Here is a 16,210-nt window from a genome sequence, read left to right as displayed (position 1 = left end):
TACACGACACGAAAAAATCCTACATGAAAAACCTACACGACATCAGCGAATATGTGATCATAAAAACCATGCGAAGGGGGAAAGAAGGTGGTCGTTGATTGGATGGCCAATTTGCCGAATGGCGCCGGGTAACCTGTTCAGACTGCAGGAATCCCAATGAGCGCTCCAATCGCCGCTGCTCCTCTAAATCGCCAGTGCCCCCCAAGTCATTGCCATCGCCCCCTTACCGCCAGTGGACTCTCGAGCGCCCCCCTGAATGTTCCCAGCGCCCACTGGGGGGCGGTAGGGACCACTTTGAGAACCTATAAGTTAGACGATATGAAAATCATATTCAAATTTCAAGTCAATCGGATAAAAATTGAGGATTTTAGAAATTCGAAAAAACTGGTTGACCTTTGGCCTATGTTGACCTTTTGGCCTATGTTGACATCAAAAATAGTTGGTGGTTGGTTTCAGTAAGCTGTTATGCAAATCCTATTCAGATTTCAAGTCAATCGGATGAAAATTGAGGATTTTAGAAATTTGAAAAAAAGTGGTTGACCTTTGGCCTATGTTGACCTTTTGACTTCAAAAATATATAGGAATTTATCAGACCACGAACTCTACCATTTGGTGAAGTTTCGTGAAGATTGGTTAAAAACTGTAACCTGCAGGCAAGTATAAGTGAGCGGACAGACAAACAAACACACAAACACACACACAAACCGGAGTGATCAATATACTTGAAAAAAAAAAAAATTTGCCAAGAAGCAAACACAAACGGACTCAAATGCAATGCCCTCTTCCTCTGGCGAGGGTAATTAAGAGACGTACGTAATTAAGAGACAGGATGCATCCGACGTTCAAGCAATACGTAATTAATAGATATACTGTATAGTCAAACGCCTCTTCGACGGATACAATAAAGTGGCATATATAGAGTTTCGTATATCTCGAGTAGCATTTAATGAGTAAAATGGACTGGGTGATTCGGTTAGAGTGGGTTTTTGAGTGATACAATTGGGGAAAAAGTGATGATATAAACTGAGTTCGTGAAAACAACAACAACAACAGATGCGAGAAGCAAATGACCACGTGATGCATCGGATGTCCTTTTGGATGCGGATCCGTGGTGGATCGTGAGTGTGGATTTGATTGTAATTACCGTACAGAACACACTCGCATGTTGAGTGTGTTGTGCGCTCTGCACTTCCTGTTCAACAGGACCAGGAGAAACGAAGGGATTTTAAAGGAACGGCCCGGCCATGCACCTGGACCGCAGGAAGAAGAGGCCGACGTGTTGATCGCGCGGCGGTCTCTACCTGAGCTGTCCCAATACGCGGTCCAGGTACTAGACCTGAGCTCCCAGTACGGAGGGGACGACTCGATCTCGTACACGATGCACAACCTGGCGGGTCCACCGAACATCTATCCTCTCGCCGGGGACTTCACGCACGCGGCCCTGCTGCGAACCTACGGCACCTGGTGGGACCACCTGGCCCGCTGGACACCTGAACGTTGTCCCAAGAATCCCGACTGGTTTCAAAGCCGAGACTTCGTGGAGTTGCTTTTTGACGAGCCGGTCTTCCCTACCGGGGTCTCGGTCTTGGAGACCGACCACCCTGGATATGTGGTTCGCATTCTGGCCAGGTCCTGGGATGAAGGTGAACAGTCTGGCGTGCACATGGACAGGTAACTATCGACTACCGACGAACAACTAACGAACAACTACCAACTTACAGCTACCGACGAACTAACAAACAACTAGAACTATGACTACGACTACGACTAACAACTACAGATTAACAACTACCTAACAACTGCCGACTAACAACTACCTACTAACAACTACCAACTACCGACTAGCAACTGCCGACTAACAACCACCGACTAGCAACTAACAACTTACAGATACCGACGAACTAACTAACAAACAACTACCGATTAACTACCTACTAACGACTGCCGACTAGCAACTACCGACTAACAACTATCGACTAACTACTACCGACTACCTATTAACAACTACCGTCTAACAACCACCGACTAGCAACTGCCGACTAGCAACTACCTACTAACAACTACCAACTACCAACTACCGACTAGCAACTGCCGACTAACAACCACCGACTAGCAACTAACAACTTACAGATACCGACGAACTAACTAACAAACAACTACCGATTAACTACCTACTAACGATTGCCGACTAGCAACTACCGACTAACAACTATCGACTAACTACTACCGACTACCTATTAACAACTACCGTCTAACAACCACCGACTAGCAACTAACTAACAAACTACGACTAACAACTACCGACTACAGATTAACAACTACCTACTAACAACTGCCGACTGGCAACTACCGAATAGCAACTACCGACTAACTACTACCGACTAGCAACTACCTATTAACAACTACCGTCTAACAACCAGCTAACTAACTACCAGCCAGAACTAACTACCAACTAACAATGAACTAACAAACTACGACTAAAGATTAACAACTACCTACTAACAACTACCGACTAACATAACAACCACCGACTAGCAACTACTGACTACAGACTAACAACTACCTACTAACAACCACTGACTAGCGACCACCGACTAACAACTACTGACTAGCAACTACCGACTAACAACTACTGACTAACTAACAAACAACTAGAACTATGACTACGACAAACAACTACCAACTACAGATTAACAACTACAGATTAACAACTACCGACTAACAACTACCGACTAACAACTACCGACTACAGACTAACAACTATCGACGAGCAACTACCGACTAACAACCACCGACTAGCAACTACCTACTAGCAACTAACAACTTGCAGATACCGACGAACTAACAAACAATTACAACTACGACGACTAACAACTACCGACTACAGATTAACAACTGCCGACTAGCAACTACCGACTAACAACTACCTACTAACAACTACCGACGAACAACTACCGACGAGCAACTACTGACTAACAACCACCGACTAGCAGCTACCTACTAGCAACTAACAACCACCAAAGAACTAACTAACAAACAACTACAACTACGACTACCGACTAACAACTACCTATCAACCATCGACTCACAATTACCGACTAACGACCACCAACTTACAGCTACCGACGAACTAACTAACAAACAATTACAACTACCGCCAAAGGGCCAACATAGGCCAAAGGTCAACAACGATTTCATATTTCTAAAATCCTCAATTTTCATCCGATTGACTTGAAATTTGAAGATGATTTACATATCAGCGAACTGAAATGTACCACAAATTATTCGTGAGGTCAAAAGGATGCTCTACCGAGTGCCATTCTGCTTTGTTCTGCTTTGCCAAGTGTTGCTCTTTGAGTGATTTTTCATCTGTTTGTTTGTTTCTCACAGACCTACAGGTCACAATTCTTAACCGATCGTCACAAAACGTCATCAAGTTGTAGAGGTCGTAACAACTGAGAAGCCTATTGATGTTGAGGTCGAAGGTCATCTGGAGGTCAAATTTCTAAAATCGCCATTTTCATCCCATTGAAAATTGAACAGCATTTGCACATTGCATCATTAAATTGGGAACCTAGCTCTTTTTGAGGTCAAAAGGTCAAAGGTCAACTCAAGGTCAGTTCCAAAATCATCAACTTTCATCTTTAAAAAACGTCAATTTTCATCCGATTGACTGAAAAATAGAACATAATTTGCATACGAGTCACTAAATAGGGAAAGCAACTTTTTGAGGTCAAAAGGTCAAAGGTCAACTCAAGGTGAAACTTCTAAAATCATCAATTTTCATTTGAAAAATTGTCAGTTTTCATCCTATTAACCCAAGCTTTGATCGAGATCATCAATTTTATTCTGGATGAAATGGCATACTTTTTTTATGGGGGTGGGGGGGGGTAGATTTTGCAAGTATCGTGCTCTGCATGATGGCTTCTTGTTTATTTGTTAATTTATTTGATAACACTGGTCAACAGCCAAATTGGTTCTGACTTATTTTCAACTGTTTCTAACTAATTTGGTGCCCACAAATCCGAATCTGACCTTAAAATTTCGCTATCACATAACCTTGACATAGTACATCACAAGTGTGGAAAAAAAATCTTTAGAGCATGCGAATTTCTTGATTAAGTCTCAATAAGTCTATTTATTGTCACAAAAAATAACATGAACTTAAAGTTTTTATTTACGTAAAATGTGAATCACGTAAAAAAAAATGTGAATCTCCAAAAAAATAATATGAACTTTATAAAATATCACAAAAAATAATATGAACTTTAAGTTTTTATTTACATCACATAAAAAAAATGTAAATTTCCAAAAATAATATGAACTTTATAAAATATCACAAAAAAAATAATATGAACTTTAAGTTTTTATTTACATCACATAAAAAAATGTGAAAAAAAAACAAAAAAAAAAAACGAGTTTCACACAAAACGATTCACATAAAAAAATGTGAATCTCCAAAAATAATATGAACTTTATAAAATATCACAAAAAATAACATGAACTTAAAGTTTTTATTTACATCACGTAAAAAAATGTGAATCTCCAAAAATAATATGAACTTTATCAAATATCACAAAAAATAATATGAACTTAAAGTTTTTATTTACATCACGTAAAAAAATGTGAATCTCCAAAAATAATATGAACTTTATAAAATATCACAAAAAATAATATGAACTTAAAGTTTTTATTTACATCACATAAAAAAATGTGAATCTCCAAAAATAATATGAATTTTATAAAATATCAAAAAATAATATGAACTTAAAGTTTTTATTTACATCACATTAAAAGTGCTTCTGAACTTTACTTTTGCGTTTGTAGGAGCAATAACTTTCACGCTGTAAAGTCCAACAGTAGTCGCCCATCATGTTTGGACTGAATCGGCCTTGATATCGAGTCTCCATGATGGCAATTTCCTGGTGAAACCTTTCTCCGTGTTCATCACTGACATCGCCAAGATTTTGTGGAAAGAAGTCCAGATGAGAATGGAAGAAATGTATATTGAGTGACATTGGAGCACCGAGCGCCTGGTAACTCTTCAACATCTTGTCCACAAGCTCTTCATAATTTGGTGCTCGAAAATTTCCAAGGTAATTGTTAGCAAGAGCCACAAAGCTATCCCAAGCAATGCTTCCCAGCTCAGATAGTCTCGTTACAAAGTCCTGATTAGTGAGTACAAGACGAATTTGAGGACCATTGTCTTTACTTTGGCCTCAGATACAATGCCTTGGAACTTCATTCGCAAGTAGTGGAAGCCAGCACCCTCTTGATCCATGGCCTTCACAAAGTTCTTCATCAAACCAAGTTTCAAATTAAGTGGTGGTAAGAATACCTTTTCAGGGTCGAGAGGTTTGTGAATTTCAAATGAAGTGGTATTCCGAAGGTTTACTGGTTCTCAAAAACTGGAAAATTGGATATCATTATCGAAATCTACAGGTTCATGTTGGTTAGAATCACCTCAAAATATACTAGAACCATAAAACTTTAAAAATGTTGTTGACCAGTGTCATGGATATGATGCCTTTTTTTACACATCCGTTTGCATCAAATTGGAGATTTTGCACGACATTAGCCACACCCAAATACACAATGTCTACTACATAGTGAAAGCAAACCGACTCTCCTCAAAAGGTTTACTTTGGTGATGTACGATTCAGATGGCGGACGCTGTGGTCCGGCCCTGTGGAGACGGACCTTCCACCGAACGACCCTCGTAAGCTTTGCCCTTCGATCCACCCACCGGGGTTTGCAACCAACCTCCTGCGTCTGGAGTTCAATTGCTCCATGAGCGTTTACTACATGGAACTGGATGCTGTCATTCTGCACGGTGTCCCGGTGGACATTCGCCAACCAAAGAGGAGGAAGAGTAGGGAAGAGCTAGATGATTCAGAAAGACTTCAGAAGAAACAAAATGGGTTTGAAAGAAGCAGGAGAAACGAAGAGGAAGGGAAGCTTTATAACTTCACAAAAAATGGATATTTTGACCTTTTACCTTACGAGGTAAGTCTGTGAAAACGTACTCGCCAACTTTTGTTGTTCTTCTTATTTTGTGCTTGGTTTTTCAGGTCACATGATCACATTGTTTTACTTCATAATGGTTACAGACGATAGTGTACACATTGAAATAGCTACCCAGGTGTGTTTGTGTTTGGAAGTCAAAGGTGGCTTAACTAGGGGTTACCTTGTTGTTTTTAAGAGTTACTTCCGGTTTCATCATGTGATATACATCTTTGGCTATGTGGACAGTGGTAGATAGTCAGGTTGATGCACTGATCACTAAATTGATTTGTTTTGCTGCCTTTATTTCTACAGCTTATCGAAATTATTTTATCGTTCCTGACGCTCCCCGAGCTGTGCCGCCTCGCCCAATGCAGCAGAACCCTGCGCGACTACTGCTACGACCCTTTCATGTACAAACACCTGGACCTCAAACCTTTCTGGCCATCACTGTGCGAGGAGGACCTGCTCGCTTTGAAGCCTCGTCTAACCCACACGCGCTCCCTCGGTCTCTCGTGGACCGGAAACAAAGGAAGCTTCAGTCCTACGGTCCTTGATAAGTGAGTAATTGAATGCAAACTTGGTAATTGATGGCCTGTTTCATTCTTTTCTGTTTCATTCTTTGCTGTTTCATTCATTGCTGTTTCATTCTGATCATGACTCTTAGTAGGTCATAATTGCATTCTTAGTCGACATAATTAATTGTTTTTACAGGATCTAAATTTTACTTATAACTCTTTATCCTGGTTTTCCCAATCAAAAGTAGTTTTTCAGTGTTTCCAATGATGAAGTCACAGAATTCCGGGTGTTGGGCACCATTTTGTTACAGGGTTTGAATTTTATTAGTTTTTATCATTATTTATTTAATTACTTTATGATTTGATTTATATTTGCTGCTGTTTTATTTTATTAATTTTTGTATGGCTCTTCTGTCCCTTCATATCCTACACCATGTCATCACCAGTCCTTGACAGGTGGCTCTTCTGACGTCGTCATGTCACACGGCAGTTGTAATTGAAGGCTATAAAAGGTCTAAATGGTGAAGGGATCTAAAGTCACGAAAGGGTCCCAACGGTAATGGGTTTTTTAAAGGGGTTTTATGGTCTTATGGGTCTTAGCGATATTCAGGGTTGTATAGTCTTCGGGTTATAAAGGGTGTTTAGGGTCTAAGAGGTCTCAGCAGTCCAAAGGGGGCAAAAGGTAAAATCCAAATTTCTTGAGTATATAGCAATAATAACAAATTTGATTGCACTGTTCCAATACTAATCGAGGCTGTACAATGTATGACTCCGATTTTCGCGTTGAGGTGTCTCCGTACAGTGTCATTGGCCTGCAGACCCAACTCACGCATGGTCACCTCACCCTACAGGTACTGTCCAATGTCAAGTCGCGTTGTGTTGTACTCGCCCGATGTCCTTGCCGTGTTGATCTGTTGTGTCGATCCGTTCACGTCGTCCTCGATTATCCAAATTGAGGGTGTCTCGTAACGCTGCTCCTTGCAGGACGATTGTACAGCTCAAAGGACTTCTTCCTGGCACACACCCGTCATGTTACCTTTTCAACATGACCATAATAGGCTCCACAGATCCACAAACAACTCTGAATAATGAAACTTGGTTCCCTTGTCCATTGTCCAACTTCATGAGTTCATTCAAGCATGGAGATGGTCGGTTCACATTCCTTACTCTGATACCACCTCTCTCGAGCTTACGTAGCACCACAGAACGATCATGGACCTTCTAGCACAGGGGTTCTTAACCTTTTTCCCTGTCAAGACCCCCAACGGATTGCCCACGATGTCCCCATAGCCCCTTCGCCAGACTGTTGACTGCCCAAGGCGCACCGAAGGTGCGCATAGCTAGGGGGGGACTGGGGGCATGTCACCCTATAATTTTTTGGATTTCTCGGTGCTCTGTGGTGCATTCTGAGGGGTGTTTTTACTTTAATTGCCTATTTTTCTGGATGAAAATTTGGCCAAGTTTGGGGATCCGCGCCTGATTACCAGTCCCATTAGGTTCCAGTGTGACTTCAAAATATCTCAATAGCTTAGTTTTACATATGGATAATTAGGAACAGAACAGGAAAGAAAATCATTAGGATTTAATCCCTATTTATTTATTTATTTATTTGCTTGTTAAGAAAGAAAGAAAACAAACTAAACTAAACTAAAACATGCAAGTTTTATGCAAGCCGTTTTACTAATCTAGTGAGATTGGTGCTGCTGTTTTCGTGCAATCAGAATATGGAATCGGGGCACAGTTCGTGACAACGCCACTCGCATGTCATCGGACACATCAAGTCGATTTCTCCACTTTTATTTCAGGTTCAATAATGCAGAGAAACCTGTTTCACAGAGATACGTAGTTGTGAAGGGAACCAACACATTCATTGCCCTCTTCGCCAAGCTAGGGTAAGCTGCTATCTGCTCACACCAAAACTGCTTAAAATCCAGCCCAGCCTTTCTGAAATCGGCTGTCTTTCTTTGATCTTCTTGGAACTCGATCAAATCATCCTTCACTAAATCGTTGTCACTCATCGTAGAAATATCAAACGAGAAAGGGTTCTGGATCCAAACGGATTCCGTGCTAAGATCATCAATATCTGAGAAGTAACCCTCAAAATTGGTACTTAAGACTTTCAAATGGTCCTTGACTTCTTGAAGTATTTCCCCAGGCAATGCCTTTTCATCTTCTCCATTAGGAAGGATATCGCCAAGAATTGGAAAGTTCGCCATGTTTCCGCTTTCAACACGGCGACTTCAAATAGGTAATTTCTTCGTGAATGCCACTAACTTTCCCCCGGCTTGAATAATGTCCACATCCCTTCCCTGCATCGACATGTTCAAGTCATTGAGGTGACCGAAAATATCGGCCAAATATCCCAGGCTAACAATAAAATGCTCATCTTCAAAACTGTTCGCGAGAGGGGATTGTTGATGTCTGAGGAATTCAAGAATTTCTTCCCGAAGTTCCACTACACGTGCGAAAACACGACCACGAGATAGCCAACGTACCTCTGTGTGGTACAGTAAACACACAATGTTCCGCCCCAATCTCATCACAGAATTTTTGAAATAGCCGATGATTTAATGCCCGTCCATGAATAAAGTTGACTGTCTGCACGACTATTACCATTTATTATATATTTAAAGTTGATATTTCATTGAATTTATTATTATGATTTATTACGATTCCCATACCCCCCCCAGATTTTGGTCCCCATACCCCCAAGGGGTATGGATACCCCAGGTTAAGAACCCCAGTTCTGGCACATGGGATTGTAAGCGGTACTGAACCTTCCATTTTAGACACAGCGAGAATCTTCCGGCACTTTCCATCAAGCAATTTGCAAAATAATACTTCCCACTACGCAGTGAAAATCAGCTCATTGCATCAATTGTATAATTCGTGGTTTTTCACATATTCGTGTAACATCAAATTTGTATCATGTCATTTTAATCCTTCATTTTGATGCGTTTACCAATGTCCATCTCCAAATACAGTAACCTGTGCATACAGGCCATAAGAGCTGGCACCATGCTTTGTTTTTTGGGTTATGCAGGTGAATTCGGGAATTTGTATGGGTAACGGGAAAGAGTTGCCATGAGAGCCAAGCACGTGGACCGGGTGGAAAGAGTTAAAAATGTGGTTTTGTGTGAATAAAGGATTGTTTTGTTTTGGTTATTGTGATTAGTTGCTTGTATGCAGACCATGGCAGGTAGGAACATCACTTTTCGTGTGTACTGCAGGTGTAGGGAAAATGAATGGCAGCTGGGGGGAGGGATCATTGTGTGTAAGGTTTGTGGGTGGGGAATGGGTGCGTGGCCGTGAGTGGACCAGGCTCTCAGGGAGAGCGAGGAATGTGGAGCTCTACCATGACCTGCCCCTGGTGGCCCAGCAAGTGACTGGGTATGGGAAACCCACCGGGAAAGGGTCAGCTACGGGGCGGAGGAACAATGGAAGGCTACGTGTGGACAAATTGGAAGGCCAATGAGTGACCCACTCCAGCAGGGTTGTGCACCAAAGGGAGTCGTTGTGCTGCTTGGGGGTGGGAGGGAGGGGCGAGGGTAGGGAGTTAAGGATGTCCCTCAAGGTGGGACTTTGTTGTGTTGCAGGCATGTACACTGCTACACCGCCACAGTGTAGGACCTTTCCTCTGTCGAGTTGAGGCCATACCTGCAGGTAATAGAGATGCCATGGCCTCACAGCGAATACTGGTGGTTTTGGTAATGGTTGTTGTTGTTGTTGTTGTATATAAGGGAATGTTTCACTTGGTCCTGTGTGACTTGATATGTGCTATGGAAGGTGCTGAAATTGGGTATTTGGGCTCCGCAGACAGCTGGAGCAGTTGACATCCACTAGTGGACGTGATCAATTAGATGGGGGTGTGAATTGGTTGAGTGAAAGAATGGATAAGGTAGGCCTGTTGTTTGTGTGCTTTTTGCCATCTTCTGTCCCTGCCATAGGAACACGTGAAGAACACTAGAAGTTTGAGGATTGGAAATTGATGAATAACTTTTTTTGTACATAATTAATCGTGATTGGTGTGCATTTTATCGAAACCAAGGGGTAGAGCGATGAGAAGAATAGGTAAGGTTAGCTGTGGTTCACCTCCATTAGCCCTCTAATTTACTGGGTAAGCTAATTAGGTGTGTAACAGTAAGAGCTAAGCCTGGCATCTTGAGTTAACGACGGAGAACCTTGGCGGCAGCCTACGGTTCCAGAGAGGGGGGATGTTATGTGGAAGGGGGAAGGGGAAAGAGGGAGGGGGGGGGGGGATAGGGGGCGGAGTCCATAACTAGACTACGGTAAGTGTAGTATGGTCTGTGTATTTCGAGTAGGTTGGATTGCCATGTAACAGGGACCTGGCCGAGTGCATAGTTTGTTACACATGATGCTGAGACAGTGTATGTAATTTATAGACCAGGTAGACATTAATTTTGCATGAGCAAACACCTTTGTGGGTGGGGACGTTTGTGGGTGGGGCTAGTCTCTGAAATCAGACAATCATCCAGTTGACGGGATGATTGACATTGGGAGGAAAATGAGGAAGTGTTGTTTGTTGGTTTTAACATTCCGAGTTGCATCCACAGCTAATTAGTGATAAGTTTTTCCTTTCGATTATCTAATAATTCTCATTTGTTGGAATGTGATTTTGTTTCTTCTTTTAAAAATGTCCTTTCATCAACTTATTTCCACAACATAGAGGGTGTAGCATATCGACCAAAGATTTTCACTGACGTTGGGTCTTCAAAAGAGGTCTTTATCTCCCAGTAGTCAGGGCCCTTAGGGATATTTTGGTTCAAATTCTTCCAAAAGCATCAAATTTGGCGCAGATGTTGCCCATGCCATACTCTTTCGATTTTTGACGGGCGCCAAGGGCGGTATGATCCGGGGACCATACCGGTCCATCCCGACATGTCACCTGACCTATGACGTCATAATTAGGATATGCATCCAATCACATGGCGTACTATAAGTGGTCAAAGTTCAAAATGAATCGATCGAAAAATGAAGGCAGGGATCCATTTTTAAGGTTTTCATAAAATCCAATATGGCCGCCAGGTCACATGACCTATGACGTCATATTTATGACATGTATACAATCATGTATACATGAACCCGGATCATGATCGCACAAAAATTAAACACAAGGATATGGCATACAGTTCATAAAACATCAAAATCCGTACCTTTGTAATTAGACTGATGAACTGCATATGCCTGAAAATTAGGAAATAGACATGTAAATATTTCCTCTAATTGTCAAAAATAAGGTCAGAGTTCGATTAACCAACCCAGAAACATAAAATTGTGAACCTCGCGTAAATCTTGACAAAAAAACTCAAAAACCGACGTGTTTGACTCAAAAATGACCTTTAAGATGACCTTGACCTCGAATCATCAAAATAACATCATAATTGGATTCCTCGACCTCGAAAACCCCTGAAAAGTGGTATCGTACATGATCCCAACCTTTTTGGTTATTTAACTGATTTTCCTCTAATCCGGGTGGCGGCCATTTAGTATTTCGCCAATATGGGGGCCCCGGGGGGGGGGGGCGCCCGTCTTTGCGCCCGTCAAAAATCGAAAGAGTATGGCATGGGCAACATCTGGGCCAAATTTGGTGCTTTTGGAAGAATTTGAACCAAACGGCCCCAAAATATCCATAAGGGCCCTGACTACAGAGAGTTTGGGGCAGCTTTCATCCTTGCAGAGGCCACAATGCCGTGAACCAAATGTGGGTCGATGTAAGTTGGTTTCTAAGTTTGTCTCGTCTCTCAAAGCTTTGTTTAAAACGCTATTCCAATGTCTTCCTACATACCTTTTCAGTTTCCTGGGTGGGTGGTCTGAGCACCTACTGCAGTTGGAGCTGGCAAACTGCCATTGGATCACAAACGAATCCTTGGAAACTGTAACCATGCTCTGCCCAAACCTTCAGGACTTGGACCTGTCTTCATGTGACCAAATACCACCCGGAGAATTCAAGCGGCTATCGTCGTTGCAGAGGCTCCGGCGCCTCGTTCTCTACCGAACGCGGATCAATGTAAGCCGTTTCCATTCGGTCGTTTGTCGTGTTCCTTTTACTCTCTTGCAGCTTTGTCTTTTATAAAGCTATTGAAATGCAAGGAACATTTTAAGCAGGAATTTCGTACTCCTTCCCTTTATCGTATATTCCCCCTTTACTTTTCTTGCAAATCCCATTGAACGAGGCATGATCCGCGTGGTATTGGAAGTTCCCTTGGTTAATCTATGTGGTCTACTGCCTGTGACCTTTGAATCCACATACGATTGCAAAGGAGATTTCTAGCGTTGAATTCGGGAACAATCTACTGAAGTGAATCTTTTCTCTTTCGTGCTCCATGGATGGGAAGGGGATTATTTTACCAGTGTTAAAGGATGACATCGCACTCCCATGTTGCTTCAGACCGAGAGCCTCCTGTCCATCATTTCCAAGTGCACGCAGTTGAGGCATCTCAACCTCGGAGGCTGTTTGGAGGTATGTGCACCACTTTGTGCCACCACAGAGGTGTTTTCCAGACAATTGATAGACCTCTATAATTGTGAAGACAAACTGATTTTCTTCCACCTTGGGACGAGTTCCTCTGATTTGTTTGGTATTTTGATGCCTTGGCACATAAATATAAACGGTCATCGTTGATACACGAAAATGTGTGTGATGATCAGTCACGATGAGCTACGGGCGCTGCATCTAATCCTTCATTGCAATTCATGTCGTACGACGTCACTTTTTAACCCTAATCGCTGCAAAAATAAAGGAAACCAGAGGATGTCAATGGCGTCCCATCGCAAATCCTGACACTTACCACCAAGAGCATAGGTTCCACCAGGAATGACGCAATACCAAGTTTTGAGTTAGATTTTTTTTTTCCCGTTGTGACCTCTGGCCCAAAGTCCTGGAACATAAACAGGGGGAGGGGGTGGGGGGAGAGGGGGGCAGAAATCCAAAAAATGTTTGCATATTTCCTCCGTACCCCAAATGTTGATTTGCATATCCAAAGTTTAATTTCAAATGTTTTAAAAAGTGCACCAAGATGCATTTTTGGTGTTTGACCTTTTTACTCTGCCCCGGGCGGTGTGGCCAAACGTGGCACTGATCTTGCACCTTCGTGCCGTGTGGTGATCACAAGTACCAAGCTTGGTGAATTTGTGCCCAACCGTTTTGGAGGAGATACCGTGGCGGACGGATGGAGCAGATGACAATTATGTGGCGGTTTTTGTTTTTCAAAAAGCGTGTGGATAATGAAGGAATGGAATTTTCATCAAAGCTCGTACCTGTAACGAGAGAGGAGACGAGTACTGTGTGTTTGTCAGAAAGTGCCGCTGAGGACATCTTTGTTGCACATATTCCTCATCAGCCTTACCTTCCGACCTTAGGTGAAAGAACCTGACGTGGTCTTAGTCGTTCTGGCCTCAAACTGCCAACAGCTTCGCTCGCTCGATATGTGGAGATCCAGTGAGCTGACGGAGATTGGATTGGCACACCTGGCATCCCGGTGTAAGAATATTGAGGTAAATGGCCTGACAGAAACATGGACACGATGCTTTTGAAGGTTTCTGTTATTGATTGAGGTGAAAGTGGTGTATTTGGGACAAAGAAAATGAAAGTTTAACACAAAATGATGTAGATCGTTAATTCTCACGTGGAATGTAATTTGTACAACAAGGTGACTTTGCAGTTAAAAGCTTTTGTAGTTTTTCTTTTCTCCATTGAAATTGGAACAAAGTTGTCGGGCTAAACCTCGTGATGTGCAGAATGTGCAGCAATTGCTAATTGTGTTCGACAATATTCACAGCATTTTCATTGGGCCTTGTGACGTACCACTGTGACGTAACGCTGCGACAGCTTGAGTAGTGTGCTAAGACAGACGGCCATAGTCTCATTTTGAGCCTGCTAGTTGAGGTGCGCTGCAAGGCCTACAGGCTCGACTAGTTTCTGAATGACCATAGGTGTACTTCGACAAAGTTGCCTCGTGTAACCATAACCATAACATGTTGTCCAATTTCACCATAAATTGATATTGCACATTGAACAAGCGTTACGCCTACGTCCCCCGTCGGGGAAGTGATGAGTTGACAAAGTGGAAGACGCAGAAAACATGCTATGACATGATATTTCGCTCACAAGGTTCAGACATACATGGAGGCGGCCATCTTGGATTTTGACGTGGCGACCCAATTTTCAATAGCGTTCTTCCTTATGCCTAGATACACACACACACCAAATTAGAAGTTGGAACTTTGCTTATTTTTCAAGATATTCCGCTCACAAGGTTCAGACATACATGGCGACGGTCATCTTGGATTTTGACGTGGCGACCCAATTTTCAATAGGGTTCTTCCTCATGCCTAGATACACCCACACACCAGATTAGAAGTTAGTAGATCGTTTATTTTTCAAGATATTCCGCTCACAAGGTTCAGACATACATGGCGACGGTCATCTTGGATTTTGACGTGGCGACCCAATTTTCAATAGCGTTCTTCCTTATGCCTAGATACACACACACACCAAATTAGAAGTTGGAACTTCGCTTATTTTTCAAGATATTCCGCTCACAAGGTTCAGACATACATGGCGACGGTCATCTTGGATTTTGACGTGGCGACCCAATTTTCAATAGGGTTCTTCCTTATGCCTAGATACACCCACACACCAGATTAGAAGTTGGTACTTCGCTTATTTTTCAAGATATTTCGCTCACAAGGTTCAGACACATATATGGTGGCGGCCATCTTGCATTTTGACGTGGTGACCCAATTTTCAATAGCGTTCTTCCTTATGCCTAGATACACACACACACCAGATTAGAAGTTGGTACTTCGCTTATTTTTCAAGATATTTCGCTCACAAGGTTCAGACATATATATGGTGGCGGCCATCTTGCATTTTGACGTGGTGACCCAATTTTCAATAGCGTTCTTCCTTGTGCCTAGGTACACCCACACACCAGATTAGAAGTTGGTACTTCGCTTATTTTTCAAGATATTCTGCTCACAAGGTTCAGACATACATGGCATCAGACATACATGGCGGCGGCCATCTTGGATTTTGACGTGGGTTGCACCCACACACCAAATTCGAATGCGGTCCTTTACTTACGCACGCACGCACGGACGGACGGACACACGGACGGAGGGGAAAACCATAGTCCCCTTTCGCTCCGCGGTGCGATGGGGGACAACAAGATATGCGTCCAAGTTAGCCATGCATGTTCCCGAGTGTATGTTTGTCCACACATAGATCTCCTGTAATGGATATCATTCGTCCTGTATACCCAGCACACGTTCATCCTGTATACGCAGCGCACGTTCGTCCTGTATACCCAGCGCACGTTCGTCCTGTATACCCAGGGCACGTTCGTCCAGTATACCCAGCGCACGTTCGTCCAGTATACCCAGCGCACGTTCGTCCAGTATACCCAGCGCACGTTCGTCCTGTATACCCAGCGCACGTTCGTCATGTATACCCAGCGCACGTTCGTCCTGTATACCCAGCGCACGTTCGTCCTGTATACCCAGCGCACGTTCTTCCTGTATACCCAGCGCACGTTCATCCTGTATATCCAGCGCACGTTCGTCCTGTATATCCAGCGCACGTTCGTCCTGTATACCCAGCGCACGTTCGTCCTGTATACCCAGCGCACGTTCGTCCTGTATACCCAGCGCACGTTCGTCCTGTATAC

At 42.9% G+C, this 16,210-nt stretch overlaps 1 protein-coding gene across 2 annotated transcripts in view; it reads left to right on the top strand.

Annotated features, from left to right (window-relative positions):
• The first annotated feature begins 1,042 nt into the window (after positions 1 to 1,042).
• The window catches only part of LOC137427245 (F-box/LRR-repeat protein 4), a 47,345-nt gene continuing 32,177 nt past the window's right edge, over positions 1,043 to 16,210 (top strand). For both annotated transcript variants that reach the window (XM_078778535.1, XM_068116590.2), the window contains exons 1-6: positions 1,043 to 1,671; positions 5,664 to 6,006; positions 6,319 to 6,563; positions 12,336 to 12,549; positions 12,931 to 13,002; positions 13,902 to 14,036. In XM_078778535.1, the coding sequence (XP_078634661.1) occupies positions 1,163 to 1,671; positions 5,664 to 6,006; positions 6,319 to 6,563; positions 12,336 to 12,549; positions 12,931 to 13,002; positions 13,902 to 14,036 (1,518 nt within the window). In that variant the 5' untranslated portion in view covers positions 1,043 to 1,162. The remainder of the gene's footprint in view (positions 1,672 to 5,663; positions 6,007 to 6,318; positions 6,564 to 12,335; positions 12,550 to 12,930; positions 13,003 to 13,901; positions 14,037 to 16,210) is intronic.

Source organism: Myxine glutinosa, chromosome 5, assembly GCF_964187855.1.
Source record: "Myxine glutinosa chromosome 5, kmMyxGlut1.1, whole genome shotgun sequence".
Classification (NCBI taxonomy): domain Eukaryota; kingdom Metazoa; phylum Chordata; class Myxini; order Myxiniformes; family Myxinidae; genus Myxine; species Myxine glutinosa.
This window is presented reverse-complemented; position numbering and strand designations above follow the sequence as displayed.